We start from the raw sequence: 21,666 nt of genomic DNA, 5'->3' as shown, positions 1-21,666 counted from the left end.
TATTCTGGCGCAGAATAGCCTATTGGCTATTCTGGCCCAGGTCAGGGATGATGGGAATAAAAGCCCAACAATATCATTAGAGGGCACCATGTTGGCTACCCCTAATGTGCAGGGATGTGCGCAAAGGAGAATGTGAGTGCAGCCTCACTACTTTTTGCATTGTACCTGCACACTTCTGCATTGGCCCCAACTACCACTGACATGCGGTCCCTTGAAAGCTTCCCGGCTCTGCTTTACTGATTTTGGAACTTTGCCATCTGCTGGATTACTAAATGCAGTAATGTAAAAAAAATAAAACGCAGGTTTTCATTCAAGGCAAATGTAAAAAGTTGTACTGCTTCCATCTCTGTCCACATAGAAAACCATGCTTGTGAAGATGCAAGGACATACACACCCAACCACACCCTGAAAACTGAACACGCATAATTCCCATCTCAACTGGCTAAACCAGTTTGGCATAGAAGGGAGTAATACTGCTACCAGTGTCCTGGGATTTAGAGCAAGCTAGGCTTTCAAATACAAAGAAATATTTCTTTGAGGACAGTGGGTGGGGGAGGGGAGGGAAGGGAAGGGAAAGGGTTGTGTGGTGAGAGACATGTTATGATCTGGGAGGAAAGATGTTGTTGGACTACAGTTCCCATCAGGCCCTGTCAGTGTGGCCAATGGCCAGGGATGATGTGAGATGTAGTTCAAAGCACCTGGATGACACCATGTTGGCTACTCCTGTTCTACCTGTCATCATCAGTGGAACCATGCATGCAGTATGTAAGAAAAACCCACCAAACAGAGCAAAAGAGGCAGTTTTCTGAGCAGGGGGGACAACCAAGGTTGCAGTCATTTCTCATGTCATAAGACGTACCTCTTCAACAAGCGTGTATCTCCATGTTCCAAAATGGCCTTTAGCTATTATGCAATTCCATCTCCAATACTGCCTGTCCGTCATCTTGTGACTCAATTGCACATTCCACATACGTTTTAACCAACAGGCGCCTACTGTCATCCAACTTAAGACAGATGCGGATACAGCCTAAGGTCAATGGCTTCAAGCAGGGAGCTGCATCACATTTGCAGAACCCACTCTCACAACATCACAACCCACCTTCATCACAAACTTTGACAAAATCGCCAATTCCAACCACAAGGACTTGTATGGGAAAGTGTTCATATTACACTTCAAAGACTGACACCATTTGAGATTTCTTATTCTGGGGTGGAGGGGAGTATTTGTTAAGAAACTGCTTGAAACAACTTTGACATTATCAGCAAAAGAACCCTCCCCTCCCCCAACATAAAACATTTCAAAAGGTCCCGAAAAGCTGATGAATAAATTGCCCAAATAAGCATTTTGCCACTTGCCATTTGCCATAAATACATTAAAGAGCAATTTTCAATTTTAAAAAAGAACTCCATGCACTGAGGGTCTAAACACTCATGTCAAATTTTTGATCCCATGACCTTCCATTTACATTCTTGCCTGAGATATTCTTGGAAGTTGAATAACACCAAGTGGGCTGGAGCAGTCATCGCCAGCTACCATTCTTTTGTACTGCTCCATCTTCTCTCCAAATATAATTATATAAAATGTTTTCCCCTACCAAACACATTTTTCTTGCTTGCATTTGCTGATAGGAAAAGAAATGGCATGGAAACTTTTGTTTGATGAAACTGAAACCTGGCTATTAGAAACTTTCTCCTACTTTAGGCATAAATACATTCAAGCATCATTGCTGAACTGTCAAAAAAATGCAGTCTTCTAAGACATTTCAAAGTGTTAGCTTTACGTAATCATGTAAATACTTTTCTCCAGCAGATGTTTTGCCCAAACGTGGCAACAGCAAGCATACAAACATATAAAAGGGATGGTCTGGATCCTTCAAAGGGTTTAATGCAAGCCCAAATCCCACTTCCCTCTCCTCCCACTGCTGAAAGTACTTACCTATGAGTAAATCTTACTGAATTTGGCCAGACTTACTTCTGAGTAGGCATGCATACGATTGCCCTGCCAGACACATTTTTCATCCTTATAGTGAGGGACAGAGAATATCCCCCAAGAATCTGGCAGAGAAAGCAGCAGCAAGATCTGTCCACATGAAGATCCAAGTGTATAATATCCTCATTTTAAAGTGCGATTTATACACTGAAGATGCACAGCAGCACATCATAAACCTTTCCACTGCCTGAGGGATATCTCTACATTACTTCAGCTCTGGCCTCCCAGCAAATATCCTTCTTTGAGCCAAAATCCATAATCCTTCTTTTGACAACTTTGCAAAGTGTCGAGTCCTCTGTTAATTCTGGCTTTGGCAGCAGCTGACTCCTTGGGAGTCGGTCCCATCAACTATGTCCTACTCAGAGTAGACCAGCTGAAATGAATGGGCCCATTAGTCATGTCCGCTGATTTCAGTGGGCCTACTCAGAGTAGGACTAGCAGTGGGCACAACCTACTGAGACCTACTTCCAAATGAATATGGGGTTCCCCCATCCCCCTTTTGTCCTTCTGAGGTGAAGCATAAAACCAAGAACAAACTATTGCATAAATGTTTCGAGATAACTCTTTCAGAAGGGGGTGAAAATATTGGGGGCAGAGGAACAACAGCCGAACAAACAAAAAGTGAAATCCAGACTCTGAAAGCATTTGCTGACTGCCAAGGCATAGCCTTTACTGCTATTAAATTCAGTGACAAGGCAATAAAAGATCCTTTCCTTGGCAAGAACCCGTTGACTGGCTCCCACAGCTGTAAACATCTCTGACCATGACCAAGCAAAAACCAAGACAATGCAACTCACGCAAGTTGTTTGCAGGAGGTCTCGTTTCCATGTTCTCATAGTGCTGCACGTGGACCACAATGTTGAGATCTCGTTCCATGTGATCTGTTGTGCAGGGAGCTTCTGGTCTCATAACATCAGCAAGAGCCCTAAAGAATGGTGGGAAAGGGAAAAGAGTTAGATGCAGCCTTACATAAAACCTTTGGCGCTCTCTCCCCCTCTCTCCAGTGTGGTGTAGTGGTTAAGAGCGGTAGACTCATAATCTGGTGAACCAGGTTCGATTCCCTGCTCCTCCAAATGCAGCTGCTGGGTGACCTTGGGCTAGTCACACTTCTCTGAAGTCTCTCAGCCCCACTCACCTCACAGAGTGTTTGTTGTGGGGGAGGAAGGGAAAGGAGAATGTCAGCTGCTTTGAGACTCCTTCGGGTAGTGATAAAGCAGGATATCAAATCCAAACTCTTCTCTCTCTCTCTCTCCTGCCCTGGAAATAGACTCTCAAATTTTAATTTTGGTAGATCCCTTCCCACTAACAGCAGACTTTGTGAGCCCATGCCAACAGGACAGAAGCCCAAACTAAACTACTAAAAACAAAATGGAGGTATCAACCAACTTGGGTGCCTCCTGAGATACGAGAAATAAAAAAACACACACACAAAAGGGTTTTTTGAAATTCCTTTTTTTAAAAAGACACACAATGAAGACTGAGGGTGCTCCATCAACTCCAGGAGATATGGAATGATGGGAAAGAAAACCAGAGAAACAGCAGAATGTCATGCTTGAGGAGTTCACACATGGCTGGCTGGAACCCTGGACAGGAGTATTCATATTTGAGTGGGAAGATGTTCTGCAACAGTTTGTGGTGGCTACAACTTGTTATCAGAGCAGCGGAAGCTTCTTTTTAGAATGTTCATTTCCGAAGTGAGGACTCAGGGGAAGAGTCCATGAACACAAACACACACACACTTTTCAAATGCTACTTCTGTCTGTTTTGTGGTTTTGCTGGAGGTGTAGACACTTTTGGATGAGGCCAGCTCCCAAGACTCCCAAGCGAATATACCACCTTCACGCTGATTTGATTTCATGATGTCATCTGAAGCTATATTTTTCCCACATTCTGGATTCTTGTGGGTTTGTTTATAAAGCACCCAGAAGCATTGCCTCCAGTAGAATTTCTCCATACTCCACCCCACTTTGTGCTCACAGAAATGGGTGAGATGTTCTCCAACTTCACCATCTGCAGCAACTTTGACACAGCTGGCAAAGTTGGGCAAACTCTACAGGCACAAGCATGGGCAAATCTGTCCATTTCAGTTTCTCTTGGCTTCACGTTTCCTCCGTTCAGTTCTCCACAAATCTGCATCAATTTGCTCCCCCCCCCCAAAAAAAAAAAAATCCTCAAGAAAATTCATCAGCATTTTTGTGCAAATTTCTCCTGATGTACACATTTTTGTTTGCCGTTTTGCCTAATACAGTGGTACCTCAGGTTAAGTACTTAATTCGTTCCAGAAGTCCGTACTTAACCTGAAACTGTTCTTAACCTGAAGCACCACTTAAGCTAATGGGGCCTCCTGCTGCTGTTGCGCCACCGGAGCACAATTTCTGTTCTCATTCTGAAGCAAAGTTCTTAACCTGAAGCAATATTTCTGGGTTAGCGGAGTCTGTAACCTGAAGTGTATGTAACCTGAGGTACCACTGTATACACATCTTTGCAAAGCAACTTTCCCTAACATGATCCTTCTGAGTATGGTATTTTCAGTATCGTACACTTTGCCCTGGTGTATACCTAGCTGTACATATTGCTTGTAACATCTGCAGAAGTGTGAATTTCCAAAGATGGCTGTGTTTGAGCCCGTGTATTGTTTCAGAAAGAAAGTGCTAGTTAGGTTAGGCTTGCCTTTAAAATCAAATTTCTTCCCCATTCCTAGTTGGGAATAAATCACTTTGGGCAGCCTAGTTTTTATGAGGTCCCCCCAAGTGTTTCCTGCTTGGCAGGGGGTTGGACTCGATGGCCCTTGTGGTCTATTCCAACTCTATGATTCTAAGATTCTAAGATTACTACTAAATGAAAACCAGTCCTGCAATATGGCAGGGGAAAGGAATGAGTATGTGGTTTCCCAGAAATATATATCTATTTTTAAAATGGCTCAGGTCTTTCTCCTGCCATACTCCAGCACTCATAGAAATTGATAAAATGAGCGTCTCATCAGAACGTGTCCTGGTCCTTTGGTCTGACCAACCTAAGATGGAATCCAAGATGTTGGCAACTGCTTTGCTGAGACCCATCTGATGTGGCCTCACAACGCACCTGTGGGTCCTGACCCACTGACTGGAGACCTAGGATTTAAACCAGTGGATCCCAAAAAATTACCAGGTCCACAAGAGGCAAGCAGGTAGCAAGAGGGCACTGGAGATGTAAATAACTATCAGACTTTGAAAAGTTGTTATCACTGGATCAAGTTCATCAGGTTTGTTGAATTAATTACATGAAATACCGTATTTTTCGCTCTATAACACGCACCCGACCATAACACGCACGTAGTTTTTAGAGGAGGAAAATCCGTAGGCATGCCACCCGTAGGCATTTCCTCCATAACACGCACAGACATTTCCCCTTGCTTTCTAGGAGGAAAAAAGTGAGTGTTATGGTGCAAAAAATACGGTAGTTTTAATTGGACTTTGAATAAATGTGAATTGATTATGACTGTTTTGAATTTTATTGTGTTATTATCTCCCTCAGGGACGCGGGTGGCGCTGTGGGTTAAACCACAGAGCCTAGGACTTGCCAATCAGAAGGTCGGCAGTTCGAACCCCCACGGCAGAATAAGCTCCCATTGCTTGGTCCCAGCTCCTGCCAACCTAGCAGTTCAAAAGCACGTCAAAGTGCAAGTAGATAAATAGGTACCGCTCCGGCAGGAAGGTAAACGGTGTTTCCCTGCACTGCTCTGGTTCGCCAGAAGCGGCTTAGTCATGCTGGCCACATGACCCGGAAGCTGTACGCCGGCTCCCTCAGCCAATAAAGTGAGATGAGCGCCACAACCCCAGAGTCGGTCACGACTGGACCTAGTGGTCAGGGGTCCCTTTACCTTTATCTCCCTTAGTGGGTCATCCAGACTGCTGTTCTGCTTATGCTTTTTATAGGGTAGGGGGCACTGGGGATGGATTTATAGAACCAAGGGGCAATGACCCCCCCTCCCCAAAAAAAGCTTTAGGAACCACTGATTTAAACCATGCCAGGTCTGGCTGGGCCCTTTTAGGTAGCATAGATTATATAAGCACTAACCAAGTCTGGATGCTACTGACAGAAACGTGCAGCAAAAAGGGGAGGAGAAAATTAATCCAGATTTTTTTCTTTTTACTCTCAGACTGTTGGAAGTCTCTTTTAATGTGCATGGCAAGCTAATTACACATGATACTCAGTGATTCTTGACTGTGGGGCAGTATTATGTCATCTAAATGTCAGATGGATTTCTGATCACCAGGTTCTTTTTATTTAAAAAAAAAATAGAGAGGAGAGGGTTGTGCTTGCTTGATCCAGTTAAAAAAGGAGGAGGAGGAAGATTTGTAAGAGCAGGTAGCCAGAATGAGTTTGGGCATTTTGAAATGACACTTCAATAAGAAGCAAATCTTCAAGACCCGCCACTGCAGAGCTGGCCTACATAGCAGAGGAAAAACTCGCAGCTAGCAAAGATCCCAAAGAGCTGTGTACATTAATAGGCTCCTAAGAGGGGAATATTATCCCAATACAGCCTCAAGTTATAGACTGATCCTGAATAATCCACAAAAAGCACACACACACACAGCACACAGATCCAGTCGGTTCAGAGAGGATTTTTGATACAGGGGAAATGGCCAAAGCTTAAGGTAGCTGCATATATTTTACAAAAATGCTGGAGACGGCTGCGTGCTGGGACAGGGAGGCAGGAAGCCGAAATGTGGCAAATCTAATGACCTGTTTATTGAGCATTCATCCTGGTTCACTTAAGCGGAGGTTAGACTGTGTTTGACTATTGAGCATTCCTCTTGATTCTTTGCTTCCAAGGCTGCCATGTGGTGAGCAACATTTCCTCCTGAATTTCTCTTGGTTTGTTTGCGTGATGGTTATACACCTTCCCATTAACCATTTGCCCCACGCTTTATTATTTATTGCATTTACACCCTACCCTTTTTCTCCAATGAACTCAAGGCAGCGTACATGGTTCTCCCCCTTCCTCATTTAATCCCCACAACAAGGTAGGTTGTGCTAAGTGGCAGTGACTGGCCCAAATTCACCCAGTGAGCTTCATGGCCAACGTGGCGATCTGAGCCACTACTCCGTACCTGCTCTGTTTGGGATGCATTTTGGTGCATTTCCCCATCATGTTTCTAAGCAGAAGATGGGCAGGTGTTGTTGTTTTTTGAGTTGATTTATTGCACTGGGAGAACAGAGAGACTTAATTCATTTTAATGGTGCAAACCTCTTCAGCTTTGGAAACCTTAGTAACAATAACTGCATTACTCAGTTTTGGAGAAACAAAAAACCTCCAACAGCGGGAGAATGGCTGAAGAAAACTTGGAAGAATGTCTTGTTCGTTGAGCTAACATACAATAGGAATCCAATATAAGCAATATGTTTTGGCTACATTAGCAACAGCACTCCCAGCTTGAAGACTGGAAACAGAACAAACTTGCAAATTGGGGAGCTGAGACAAGGAGGCCATCGCAGCCTAGCAGAAGACCACTTGCACAATACAATTACTGCAAGAAACCAAATAGCATAGGCATCATCAGAATGTGTGCCTGCTTCTTGAAACCCAAACACATGCATATGAGTGGCCAGAGACTCCCAGCCAAGTGTGACATGTGTGGAACATCCACATTTTAGATGCCGTCTGTGGATGCAATTCCTGAAACAATATCTCAACTTGTTCCTGGGGAATTAATTCATGGGCTTTCAAACTAGGAGCTTTGTTGTTTCCTGCTAATATTCATAGTCACTGTGCTACACTGGCTTGCAATCTGGTTAGAGAATCTATACCGGCAATGGGAAACTTCCTGTTTTTGTTGGATTACAACTCTCATCATCACTGGCAATTGGACAACAGCAAAAGGACCACAAGCTCCCCATCCCTGATTTACATAAGTTGCCAGTGGGGTCTCATGTGAATGAAGACTCCTCCCTACGTATCTACATGCAAACTAGGAGCTGAAGTCAACTCATGTTTTTCACTAGCCAAAACCAATACAAGGACTCTTGCTTATGCAATGGGGCTTTCCTACCTCTCCCAACTCCACATGGCACCCCACGCCTCACCCATATCAGCTCTGTGGGGGGTGAGGAGTGCCCCCAGAACAGTGCATGGGGGGAGGGGAAGGAGAGGGGAGTTCATTTCACCAAGCAAGCAGAAATGCTCACACTGCCAGAATGATCTCCTTAGCGCTACAATAGATTGTACCCAAAATTATACACAAATAAAAAACTAGATATCAAGGATAATGGTCAGCTATGAAGATAGAGTGTAAAAAGAGGTACAGTGGTACCTTGGTTCTCAAATTTAATCTGTTCTGGGAGCCTGTTTGACTCCCAAACTGGTTCAAAAACCAAGGCGTGGCTTCCCATTGGCTGCAGGAGCTTCCTGCACTCAGTCGGAAGCTGCAGAAGCTGCTTTGGGCATTCAGCTTCTGAAAAACATTCACAAACTGGAACACTCACTTCCAGGTTTGTAGTGTTGAGGAGCAGATTTGTTCGGGAGCCAAGCCATTTGAATACCAAGATATCACTGTAGTGGACTTATTTAGATTTAGGTGGTAAATCTTATGCAAGTTTTATATTACCCCAAACCAACTTTCCTCCCTCTCATCAGGGATGGGGCAAGACATTGCTCCTTCTTAGGCAGCAAACTCTGCTGTTGCTACACCCCACTCCTGTTATCATTGATTGATTGATTGATTGATTGATTGATTGATTGATATACCAAATGGGTTTCTATGTGGTCTTCAAAACATAAAAACCATTTCCACTAACATTAAAACCAACAAGGGTAATTTAAAAACACCATAAAACAAACCTATTAAAATATAAACATCCACAATTAAAATATGCAATAAAGCAATGTAATTTTTAAAAGCCCAGACATTAAAACAGGAGACTCAGGTCAAGGGAATGCTTGTGTAAATGTGTGCCTCTTCCAAAGCCAGCAGAATACCAATGCAGATTCTCTCACCACTGTCACTTTCACTCGTCCCCTCCTCGCCCCACCACCACCACCACTGTGCTTACTTTTGAACCATTTTGCTGGCAGCAGCCCTGGTGGCCTCTCTGCCTGCACTGAGGAAGGGGGTCCCATCAGCCCATTCAGTAGCCGTGCCTAAGTAGAAGGGCAGCAGCAGCAGCAATGACCAGTGAGTTAAGTGAGCAGGAGCCCAGGGGATGCTAATCACACACATTGACGCAGGAGACAATGGTGGCAACCAGCCTGGATGGCATTAAAAGAGGATTAGACAAATTCATGGAGAACAAGGCTTGCTGGTTCGTAGCCACCATGGCTATGTTCTGCCTTCACTGTTGGAGGCAGTATGCCCCTGAATACCAGCTGGTGCTGTTGTGCTCATGTCCCTGCTTGTGGGTTTCCCATCTGGTTGGCCACTGTGGAAACAGGATTCTGGAAGAGTTGGGCCATTGGCCTGATCCAGCAGGTTCGTATTCTGTTCTTACGAATGAGGCCATTGCCTTGGTTTGCTGCATGAAAGTGCAGTACCTATGCCTGAGTTTTGCTTAACATCCCACCTGATGAATAGTTTTGGAGAATTCAAAAATTTGGTCCCTATTTTGGGACAGTTTGACTGGTCCCAATAAAGGTATTGTCTGACTATTGATTGGGGTGGAGTTATGGTGGAGAGAGTGAACGATTCTTAAACACATTTGCAACTCTGGTGTACAGATTTATCCATGCACCAGCCATCCCATTCCCCATCTGTTGTGTTTATTCCGCAAGAGCTTCAACTTCCCTTCCAATCTCCTGAAACACTTCATTGCTTCTGTCATGTCCAAATGGACTTCCTCATTCTCTTATCGCAGATCGCCACTAAGACAATCTTTCAGCTGCTGCAAGGAAGAAAGTGCCACTGAAGTCAACTTCTGAGTAAGCATGCACATGACTGAGCTAAAAGGATCGCTTATCGCAGTTCACAGCTAAAGTTCCATTATTAAATTCCTGTTATTAAAGTTTCTTTTTTTAATGCTACTTTTCTGAGCAAGGGTAAACATTGATTTCAAATCAACCACAGGCCAGTCTTGGACGTTGATTGATTTTATTCCTGCTGCTTACTGGGAGGAAATATAAGCAGAGCCTGTTTGATCAGGTCAAAGCCTCATTTAGTCCAGCAATTTATTCTCCCAGGGGCTAGTTATATGCCTCTCCTGGCCCACCCAGCTAAGGAAGGCATATGTCTGATAGTTCAGTCTTCATTGACAAAACAAGCACTTACAGCAACTCCCACAGTGCTCCAGATGTGTGTGTGCGTGCGTGCGTGCGTGCGTGCATACACACACTTCTGGCAACAAGACGGCTGTCCCTCAGATCTGCACCAAAAGGTTGCCCTCCTCTCTGCCAGTTTATATACCCTGCCCTGACAGGTTGCACACCTGCAACCCGAGACTTTTTTGGCATGGAATTTGTCCCACTTCAAGCCCCTTCTGGTTCTAGGAGACAGTAGGGCAGGGAAAGGCGAGCAATCTACTGACCCGTCTGTCACTGGAACAGCCTCTGCGTCTTCCACCACATTCCACGTGCCTTCCTCCATCTCAGAATGTTCTGACTCTTCCTCCTCCCCCTCCCCCTGCCCTTGCTTCTGCCTTGTGACAGACGCCAAACCCCATAAATCACTGGTCCCCTCTGCTGGGTCAATCTCCTGGCCCCTTGCCTCTGTCACACACTCTGTGGAGCCTCTGAGAATTGTAGCTTTGTGAAGGCAATAGGTGTCTCTTGGGAACTCTCCGAACCCTTAACAAACTACAGTTCCCAAGATTCTTTTGGTGGAACCATGACTGTTTAAAGTGGTAGCAGAGTGCTTTAAATGTGACCTAGTTCAGTGGGACAAGCCAGAGTATTTCACTTCTATCCCCCAAAGTCTTTGGGCCACACAAAATGAATGGGGCAAAGTAGCCAGATAGAACAGCAAAGGGAATGTTAACATAGCCATGGATAGAATATTTTTGTCCCCAACAGTGGAGTTAGGTACTTTTACAATCTTGACTTAATGGTCAAATGGGAACTCCTCTTTAGAAGATAATGTGTGTTGCTTAATTTCTTTCTCCTTGTGGTACACCAGCACTGCTCATTCTGCTGAGCATTGCCCTGGGACATCTGCCCCAAAGTGCTGCCTTGATGACACCAGTATTTGTCCCTCTCCTGTATTGAAAATGTGTAACATTCCTGTTTTACTTAATTACAATGAATTCCTGGTGGCAAGTGTCCTATGCCTTCCTAAGTGACTTGGATAATTGTCCCCTGAATTCACTCCCCATCCCCACCAGAAATCTTTAAAGTCTTCCCACCTGGTTATTTTTCATGAATATATACCAAGCAGGCATTTGATTCCTTCCCTTCCCTTCCGTCATATCATTCTCTTTTCATCAGCTGCTTCTGGTCCTAAGTTTGGAGACCAGGTAACAAAAGAGCACTGTGGAGTTCAAATATCATGAACTAATCTGCAGCAATTGAGGACCTTGTTGAGGACTAGCCATTTAATCTTGACAGATGCTGGCCAGAAGGGGTTTGAAACATGTCCCCCTTATGAATCTCATCCGTTAGCTTAAGTAGCAAGATCTCACCAGAAACTTTCGTACCACTGTTAGATTAGCAACAGGGAGTTGAGGGATTATGATTTCTCTTAGTGAACACCGTACAGCTTCCCTCCTTCAACAGCATTTGAAACAGGTAAGACGTTTAATTTTGGATGAGGATCAATGAGAAAGGTAATTATAAGCACCTTCACTAAGGAATGAGGAATATTGGGAGCTACTGTGGATCCCTTTGCAGCCCAGTGATGACTCCTGGAGTAATTCCAGCAGTTGTAAGTGCGTAGAGATGTGCCGGGAAAACTTGTCAATAGAGGACCCCAGTTGCTTTGCAGAAGTTTCAGCCCAGAGAATTGCCCCTGAGCAAACATTAATGAACATTAAAAGCTGCCTTATACTAGGTCAGACAATAGTGTACATATAGGCTATAACTGTGTATGCTGACCAGTAGCAGCTTTCCAGGTCTCAGGCAGAAAAGGACCTGTGATCCTGTTTAAAGAAACAGCCTGGGGTCCCTTTCAGCTAGATATACTAAGGTTCAAACACAGAACCTTCTGCATGCATTCCATGTGCTCTCCTATGAGCTATTGGCTCATCCAAAAATGGTACATTCATTGGACACGTTTTCCTATGTATCTTCGTCCTTGAGAATCACTCCGGCAACCATCTCACTGCTGAAGTGTCCTCAATCCCAGCTGCTCTGTTGCATGAATAAACTAGCAGTTTAGGGTATGCAATATTTGTCATATGTATGACAACTTTATAGAATAAGCACATACACAAAAAGGCAGCTGTCCCCAATGAAGCTTTGCTAGTAGGAAGAAGATAGGTGAGAAGGGAAAGAGAAGTGTGGCAAAAGCAATAAAGGGAAAAATGGGGCAAATGCATGGAATTCTAGAGTTAGAAGAGACCTCAGAGTTTATCTGTAGAAAATCCATGAGTTCAGCATCACCGATAATTCTGCAAAAAAAGAGAGCACCTTTCATGAAGGAGAAACCCTCACCTCCTGAAATACTCAATTCCAATGCTGAACAGCTTTTATCACCAGGACATATTTCCTAATGTTTAGTTGCCATTCGCTTTGCTGGGATGTGAAGGTTTGAGTCCTATACTCTAGATTAACGGGGGATGAATTAGCCCCATCTCTCTCAGATATTTGAAGACCGCTATTTATAATGCCTAATCTTCCCCTTTCTGGGATATTTAGACTTCCTTGAGGTTGGGGAAAGATGTTGGAGGAAGGCAGGCAGAAATCAAGCATGAGAAGATTTGTATAAATGATGGATTTTAAGGAGGGAGTTGAAGAGGAACATAGGAAGGTGCCTTATAGCGAGTCAGACTGTTGGTCCATCTAACTCAGCGCCGTCTGCACTGACTGACAGCAGCTTTTGGGGGTTTCAGGAAGGGGATTTTCCCCAGCCTTACCTGGAGATGCTGGGGATTGAACCTGTGTCCTTCTGCATGCAAAGGCACTGAACTATGGTCCTTCCATGCATAGCTCCATCTAAAAAACCTGAGAGAGTTCCAAGCATAAAAGACCCACAAGGGGAAACAGGTGGAGTTGCTGGGAGGCTCCTGCTTCTCTGCAAGACAATCTTTGCATGGAACTGAACCTCTGAATGATGAGCACAGGCACTTGCCACAAATTAACCAGAGGCAAACAATCACTTCCCCTTCCCAGCTCAGAGGTTGTCCTGCTCGTTGTCGCCGTGTCACCTTTTCAACATACCTGTCCACGTAGAAACTATAGAAGCAGAGGCAGGGAGGCAGTAGGGTGCCCAAACCTCTGCCAAGATTCGAGGGGCAGAGGACAGAATGGAACCTCACTCTCCACCTGCTCTTGGCCTTCATTTAGTGGCGGAGCCGTCTCAAGGCCAGGAGGGTGTTTTTGGATAACCCTCCACTTGTAACCCTGGATTCACAGCATGTTGGGTTGCCTGCGAATTCCTGTGCTCTGCTGCTCTCCTCCTTGGTAGTAAAAATGATCACCCATCAGCCAGTTTATAAATAGCAAATAATTGCTAGTGAAAGAACGGGTGATGCATTCTGAATCCTATTTTGGGTGTCTCGTTGCAGGGGGAGGCTGTTAATCACAAAGCAATAGCAAGATCTTGGACAAGGAGATGCTCCAGGTGCAGAGTCCATGGGAGGGGAAAGGAGGAGACCGGGAAGAGATGAGGAACCAGACTACCTTTGAGTTATACCTTTCCAGAGCAAAACAGCCCTGTCCATCTGAAGGCATCCTGGCAACTCCAGCCTTCATTTTGAAAGTTCCCTTGGCTATGCTGGGATCGGTTTAATAGAGCTATTTGCTGCTGCTTCTCCTCTCTTTTTTGTAATTGTTTTTATTTTATCTGCAAATGTCTTTCCCCATCTGTTTTGCTTTCATGTGTTGGGGATTAGCATAATGAATCAGACAGACCGAATGATTTGACAAACGGGTTGGGTCTTTGATTCTCTACTGTTGACACAATTTGGGGGGAGTGTGTGTGCGCGTGTGTGTATTTAGAATGGCAGGGAGAGGCAGCCAAAAGTGGGATTGTGCCCACTTGCCTGATCGCCAGCTTGTGCTTAGAGCAGCACCCATCAGCTTAATTTGCCATTGTGTGTGTGTGTGTGTGTGTGTGTGTGTGTTATATTTGATCTGAAACAGCCAGTTACTTGATAGATGCAAAGCGTACAACACAACACAGAGACGCCAGTCCACCTCCTCATTAGCCTCATTGTAAAGTGAGGTATTATATGAACTTCTGTCTCATCAGGACCCTCAGTCTGGGGTCCTTCTCTGCAATCTCCCTCCTGTGCTTCATCCTTTCCTTTCAATGTTAGGGAGCAGGTTCTGTTTCTCAGGTGTGGAGGCTCAAGCACCCGCGAGCTGAGATTGTGCCCGCTTTGTACCTGGAAACCAAGGAGATGCTCAAATGAAGGGGTGGGTGTGTGAGAGAAAGAGACAGTGTTTACAAGCCACTGCGGATAAGTTTGCCCCGTAAGCGCAACAGTTGGAAAGCGGTGTGGGGAGAGAGAGAGAGAGAGAGTTACCGGCAGACCTTGCAAGCAGAGTTAAACGCCACATTTGTTTTTTTTTTTTTTTTTTTTTTTTGCTGTTGCTGCGCTTCTCCATCATGAGTGAGCTTCTGTGCGCGCGCGCCCCTCACCCAATCTTTTCACTATCTGGAGCTGCTCGGCCGCCGCTGCGCCAAGACATGTGCGTTAATCCCTGTGCAAGCATCTGGCTAACACACCAGGGGGTGGCTACTGGTTCTTACATGCCCCATAGAGGGGGAGAGAGCGCGCCCTGAAGAAAGTGGGGAGGCGGGGGACTCCAGCGACGGTGGTTTTGTAGTCATGGCTTTTAAGGCCAGCGGGAGTTCTTTCTTAGGCTCAACACGCGCACAGAGACTGGGGCAGGTGGCCGCCTCTGTGCTCGTGTTGAGTTCGCGGGTCGTCAGCCCCCACTACACAACATCCGAAAAAAAGGTGATTAAGCCTCGCCTTACCTGGACATGTGTTCCCTCTGAGGTCGATGCGCTTTCTCCAGCCCCAGTTTGGTGAAGATGCCCACCAATACCATGACAGCCACCACCCCGCAGATGATGTAGACGATGAGGTTGGTTTTGTCTCGGGTGGGGTCGTGGGAAGGGTCGACGGGGCGGTTGGGCGTCTTGCGCCCGTTCAGCCAGGGGGGCTTGATGTAGTTGGTGCAGATATCCTGATCCAAGCGGCCCTTCCGGTACTTGCAGCAGAAGCGAAAGCCACAAGTGCCGCAACAGAAAGGGTATTCCCGGACGCTGCAATTGAACGACGGGTCCCACTGGCCCATCACGTCGTAGTAGCCCCTGCATTCCTCCGGGGTCGGGGGCGGCTCCGAGGCGTCGACGTGCTGCTCCCCTTCTCGGCTCTGGTTCCCCCCGGAGAGCATCACGATGCTGCCCAAGTGCTGCCCGGCTTTTTCCTGCGCCCGGCACAAAAGGGTGAGGAGGTCCGCCACCAAGTAGCTCAAGAACAGCCGGAGGAAGCCCTTCATCCTTCTCAGCGCCAGCCCGGGCGAGCTGAGGCTGTCTCCGCCGCCGCCGCCGCAACTCAAGCCGCTCGACGCTGCTGCGATGCGCCAAGAACTGCACATAAAGGGGGCTCTCGGGCAACCGCGGGGAGCCCGCTCGCCTGGCAGCCCGCGCGGGGTTTCAGCACCGTGGACAGCTCCGTGGCTTTCAGCGCGCTGGGAAGCTCCTAGCGGCCGCGCAGCTTTGCAGGGCCGCCTCTGCCGAGCATGCGGAGCTGGGGGGCGGGGGTGCCAGTCCCACCTCTTCTCTCTCTCTCTCTCTCTCTCTCTCTCTCAATCTCTCTCTCTTGTTCTTTCTCTCTCTCCCCCCCCCCCCACCTTCCGAAGCCTCAGAGCGCGGGGAGTGAACTGCGCGCGGCACTTGTGGAGCGTGGAGACAGGCAGGAAAAGCGAGCGTGGATGAGTGAGGGTCCAAAAGCACGGAGGAGGGTGGTCGGGGAGGGGGGCGGAAGGGGCAAGAAGCCTCTGGGGAAATCGGAGCGCGGGGTGGTGGCGGCGGCAGCGGCTGCAGAGCGGTTTTGCAGCGGTAGGTGGTTGCGAGGGGCGGGGAGATGGAGAAGCGATGGTGTCTCTAGAGGGAGGGGAGGACGCGACTCAACTGGCTTCGCTCTCCAGCTGCCATCCAGCTCGCACACCAACGGGCAGAGGAGACCTCGCCAAGTTCTCCAGCAGGGAAACTCTCTTGCTAGAAGACGCGCGCCCTCCCCGGCCTCTCCTGCAAGGAGGAGAGGGGAGGAGACTGCAGCTTCTTCCTGGCATGGGAGCCAGGAACAGTTCGCGTGTGCCCCACCTCACCGGTGGGAAAGCAGTCGGGCAGAGAATTAGGTCGGAACCAAAGGCTCTGAGCGGGTGGGGCAAGCAACTTGGAGAAACAGGGAGAGCACATCCATAACAGATTTTGGGCCAGTTTGCTTTTGGGGGGAAGGGGTGACATAGCCAACCGCCCACTTCCTCCAGCATCTTTCAGAACCAGTTTATTCCAGGAGTGGGCAAACTCCAGACTTGAGGGATGGGGGTCTACTTTGGGGTATATTTTTTTTACTAGAAACCCAGGGACTGGAGCTCTGATAATGCTCATTATCAGATTATTAAAGTAATGACTTTGGCTAGCTAGTTAGGCACCACAGTTAGCATAACCAAAGCTGCTCTGTGCCATAGAACAAATAGGTAGGCCTAGCCCTTCCATTTCACCTACCTGTTATGTAGGAGAACAAGAATCAGAGGGGTGTGTGTGTGTGTGTGTGTGTGTGAGAAAGAGAGAGAGAGAGAGAGATCTGGAAGCAGGCTGGAAGGGGGGGGGGTGAGAAACCTGTTCTGTTCAGTGCTAAGCCCAAGCTGCACTTTGGTGGGAGGGTTCAAGAAACCTAAAGGGAAATCAAGATCTAAGGGAATGTTAATGCTGTCAGCAGTTCCATCCTATGCTTAGCTTGTATATGTGTGGAAAGAAAACCATACTGTACATCCTAAAGACACCACAGTCTCTGCTGACCTTCATTCTCTGGAAACTGAGAATGCAACCCCTCTCTGCAGCCCCTGGAATCAGAGATTGGGTTGGTGTGTAATAGTGCTCTGCTCCTGTTCTCCCAGCAACTGATTTTCAGAAGCATGTAGCCTCTGTTCCTGGAGGTGGCAAATACATATAGCTATCATGACAAGTAACCATGGATAACCGTTTCGGGAAGGGCCATAGGGCAAGTAGCAGAGCATCTGCTGTGCATGTAGAAGGTCCCAGCTGCAATTCCTGGTGTCTGCGGGTAGTGCTAGCCAAGACCTCCATCTGAAATCTTGGAGAGTCACTGCTGAGACAATAAACGGACCAAAGGTCTAACTTGGTACAAGACTTATGGTCCTGTTCTCCATGAACTTGTCTAATCCTTCTTTAAGTCCATCCAAGCTGGCTGCCATCACCACATATTGGGGCGGCCAATTCCATAGTATAACTGCACCGTGTGAATAGTTTTTTCTGATCCTATATCCTGAATCTCCCAGCACTGAGTTTCATTACATGAATCTGGTTTCTAGTATTGTGAAAGGAGGAAAAACATCTCCCTATCCACTTTCTCTACACCATGCATAATTTAATACAGACATTTATCATTACCCCCTCCACACACACACTTTTTTCCCCAAAGGTAAAATTTGATTACCTTTCATCGCAGGAGAGTTGTTCCAGCCCCTTGATCATTTTGGATGCCCTTTTCTGCAGATGTTTTGCAAAACTCTGCACACATGGGGGACTGATCCAAGACTGCCACACATGTGTTATGGTATGAGCATTATTTCATGTGCCACTTTTTCCAGTGTGTCTAATGTTCCGCCTTGTTTACCATGCTTCCCTGCAGAATAAGCCCTGTTATATTCACAGTAGAGAAGGGCAGTGAAATATGATGGCCTGATATGATGATCTAAGATGATCCACTACATCCATAGATGAGCTGGAGTCCAGGTTCCATGATGCCATCACACTAGTCAGAAGACAGTATTGACTTCCACTTATATTTGTAGCACAGCATGAGGACTTTTTGGGGAAGATGCACATAACTGAATGTCCTTCCTCCACCTCTCTTTTTCCTCCATAGCCTCCCCATATCACATATTAGATTGTAAGCTCATTGGAATAGGGATCTGTCATACTTTGTAAAGTGCCACATACGTTTATGGTGATCTATAAATTCACATACACAAAGCTCAAGTTAGTATTTGTGCTCTGTGGTGGCAATGCTGTATTGATAAGGTGGGTAAGGTGGCAGACATGGAGTGGACTGTTTTGCTCTCTTCTGTCCCTGCCATACTCCCTCTTTACACCTATATCTGCTGCAAGACATGGTATCACTGTGCTGTTGGTATGAAGGTCTGTAGCTCAGCGGCAAAGCATCTGCCTTCTGTGCAGGAGGTTCAAGGTTCAATCCCTGGCCTCTCTAGGTCAGGCTAAGAGAGGCTTCCTGTCTGAAACCCTGGAGTGCTGCTGCCAGTCACTGTGTCTTGAACCCCTGGCCTACCTGGCAGCAAGTCAAGTCCAAAGCCCAAGTCCAGGAGTCAAGCCACACAAGCAAAGGAGCAAAGTCCAACAGCCAGGAAATGCAATTCAGGGTCAATCCAAGTAGCCAAGTCTGAAGTCCAGCAGTCAGGGTACAATCCAGAGTCAAACCCAAAGCACAGTTCTGTAGAGATCCAGGAGCATCCAAACCAAGGTCCACAAACATGGACAGTTGAGTAGACCCAACACCTCAGCTCTGCTGCCCTTTTTGTACTTTGCATGCTGATTGCAGCATCTGGGCTTGATGAAGCATGTGACCCTCACCTGTTCCAAGCCAAATCCAGCTAAGGAATCACACACCTCCTCCCAGAGCTAGCAAGCCCCACCTGGCCAGCTAGGGAGCTGGGCTGTGGGCCCTTGCCTAGAGCACCACTCCTGCTGCTCCCTATGCCTCAAAGCCGGCTATATTCATGGGGACAGGGGCTCCTCTGACTCTGGTGATGGGTCCTGCTGCTTTGATTCCTGAGCACTGACCCACCCCCCATCCCCTTGTGATCCTCCGTCACCCTGTGAGTACTTCCTTCCCCATCCTGTTTGCCCTGGTTTGTCCCAGTCCCAGTTATATCCCTCACCGGGATCCTCTTCCTCCTCCCTGTTGTCCTGCCAGTTCATGACACACTGTAGACAGCACTAAACCAGATAGACCAATGGTTTGACTTGGTATTGCACAGTTTCCTGGCTTCTTGAGGTCCTAGGATGTGACCTGAAGCACGTTATGTTAGAGGGGTTTTTTCCCCACTGATTGCAGATGACAGAAGCTATGACACCACGGGACCGGTGTAAAACCAAATCAAATAAAGGTTTTATTATAAAACAACAAAGCTTGTGGGTGTTTTCCCTTGCAGGCAAAGTCAAACTGCAACTTTTTCTCCTTTTACAATCATGACCAGCTGTAACCAATCTGCCCAGAGCTCACAGAAACTGTTCTTAAAGGTACAAACATCCTTACTGTTTCTTTGCAGAATGATTCCCAACACATTATGCAGAAAACTGGGCTAAAACTAAGGAGATGTCAGTGACTGGATAAGAGACCTCATGTATTTGACCATGAATTCCATAATGGAAAAAAGCTGTGTATAGATGTTGAAAATTGGGAGTTGAGGACTGTTATCAGCCCGAGGGCCACATTGCTTTCCAGGCAGCCTTCCAAGGGCCACATGTCAATGGTGGGTGGGAACACCAGCAGAAGTGGGCAGAGTAATGAATGTACATTTTATGTTTGTCCTGTAGGCTAGTTTCTTTATCATCCATCCAGACAAGCAAGAGGCATTACCAGGGTACATCCCAGTCAGGCAAAAACATTCTGGTTATGAAGCACAACCAGTGAGGGTTGCGACATGGTGGTTCAGAGGGCCTGTGGTTCCCCATTCATGTCATCAAAGTAATGCAACATTCTACCGTGGTCCAACACTACCACATACAACATTGCACTGGGAGAAGACCTGTTCCTCAGCATCTTCTCTAATGTCTGCCTCTCACAGCCAGCCATAGATCAGAAGCTCAGACTGTGTATTTAGCCCAAGGCAGCTGGTACCAGGCTAAACCTTGGCACAAGCTGGTTGCTCTCGCCACCCTTTTCTCTTGCATCTCAGATTCTGAACTGCTGACGTGTCTGGATCTCTCCAGCCAACTTCCTCCCCGAAATCATGAAGGTGCAGTAAATAAACAATAAGGTGATTCAGAGGACAAAGCAGACGTCTGAAATTGGAGAGAGCTGTAGTTAGCTAATTGCCATTCTTGGTCTCCTCTTAAAAATAGGACTGGAGAGTACAGTGATGATTCCACTAAACATTTTGACAGCCAGCCTGACATTATTGGCCAGTGGGTGAGAAGCAAAGCCCAGGGACTCTAAAGCAAAAGAAAAACAATCCATTCCGTCTCAGCCCCAGCCCTCCCTGGCTTTAATATTTAATTCTTAAAACTGTTACCTCTTTCCAGCTCTCCTTGGAACACCTGTCTTTGTTCCCTTGCCAATACCTTTGCTTCTCTGCCATTATTTATTATTTAACCGTGTAAAGCTCTTTGGGAGAAGGTTAGCACTAAATATACTGAAAAGAACGAAGTAACAGCATGAAGATGGAAGCTCCAGCCTTGCAGAGCACTTAGATCTGAAGCCCAGAAAAGTTCTTGCACAGTATCACAGTGCTGCATTCCTAAGATGGAGGTTGCTGGTTATAACTTTGGGAAATTTCCAACCCTTTCCTTACATACCGTATTTTTCGCTCTATAAGACGCACCAGACCACAAGACGCACCTAGTTTTTGGAGGAGGGAAAAAAGAAAAAAAATATTCTGAATCTCAGAAGCCAGAACAGCAAGAGGGATCGCTGCGCAGTGAAAGCAGCAATCCCTCTTGCTGTTCTGGCTTCTGGGATAGCTGCACAGCCTGCATTCGCTCCATAAGACGCACACACATTTCCCCTTACTTTTTAGGAGGGAAAAGGTGAGTCTTATCGAGCAAAAAATACGGTACTCCCTGTTCTCTTTCCATTCCTTGAAAAGTGTTGGATGAATTTTGTAAGTAGGATAGAATATATTATTTTACCATTTATCCTCCCTTTTACTCACGTGTGTGAGCAGAATGTTTAGAGTAATCAGTTTAATGCTTAGAATTCATTCGCCTCGTTAGCTGAGTTTAAAACACTATGCTTTGCGGCCTTAAATAGAAAACTTTGAGACTAGACTGTATAGCCTTCTTGGTATTTATCCATGCTGTGGTAGCAGACTAGGTTTCCCCCTCTCCCTCTCTTAATAAAAGAATCACACAACAGGCTGTAAAGCAAGCATAAAAACAGCATTTGCTTACATAAAGTCCTGCACTGGGTTCCAGCAGTAACAGTAACAAAAACAAGGCAGGGAAATTCTACTTCTAGATTACAGAATACATAGTTGAGTTCAAAATGGAGTCTCTGCTGGACTGGAGACCAGACAGACATCTGTCTGCCTCAGAAGCATGGTGGGAAAGAGGATGAGTTCTGAGGCAGGAAGAAGTAGAAAAGATTAATAATAATAATAAAAATAAAAATAA

The 21,666-nt window shown here is 46.4% G+C and overlaps 1 protein-coding gene across 1 annotated transcript in view; it reads right to left on the bottom strand.

Annotated features, from left to right (window-relative positions):
* The window catches only part of SHISA9 (shisa family member 9), a 223,424-nt gene extending 207,003 nt beyond the window's left edge, over positions 1 to 16,421 (bottom strand). The window contains exons 1-2 of the mRNA XM_083474456.1: positions 15,040 to 16,421; positions 2,788 to 2,915 (exon numbers count right to left, since the gene is read on the bottom strand). Of these exons, the coding sequence (XP_083330582.1) occupies positions 2,788 to 2,915; positions 15,040 to 15,665 (754 nt within the window). The 5' untranslated portion in view covers positions 15,666 to 16,421. The remainder of the gene's footprint in view (positions 1 to 2,787; positions 2,916 to 15,039) is intronic.
* Between the last annotated feature and the right edge of the window lie 5,245 nt (positions 16,422 to 21,666).

Source organism: Podarcis liolepis, assembly GCF_965112155.1.
Source record: "Podarcis liolepis genome assembly, chromosome: 14".
NCBI lineage: Eukaryota > Metazoa > Chordata > Lepidosauria > Squamata > Lacertidae > Podarcis > Podarcis liolepis.
Note: the sequence above shows the minus strand (reverse complement) of the source record. Positions and strands in the feature narration are given on the sequence as shown.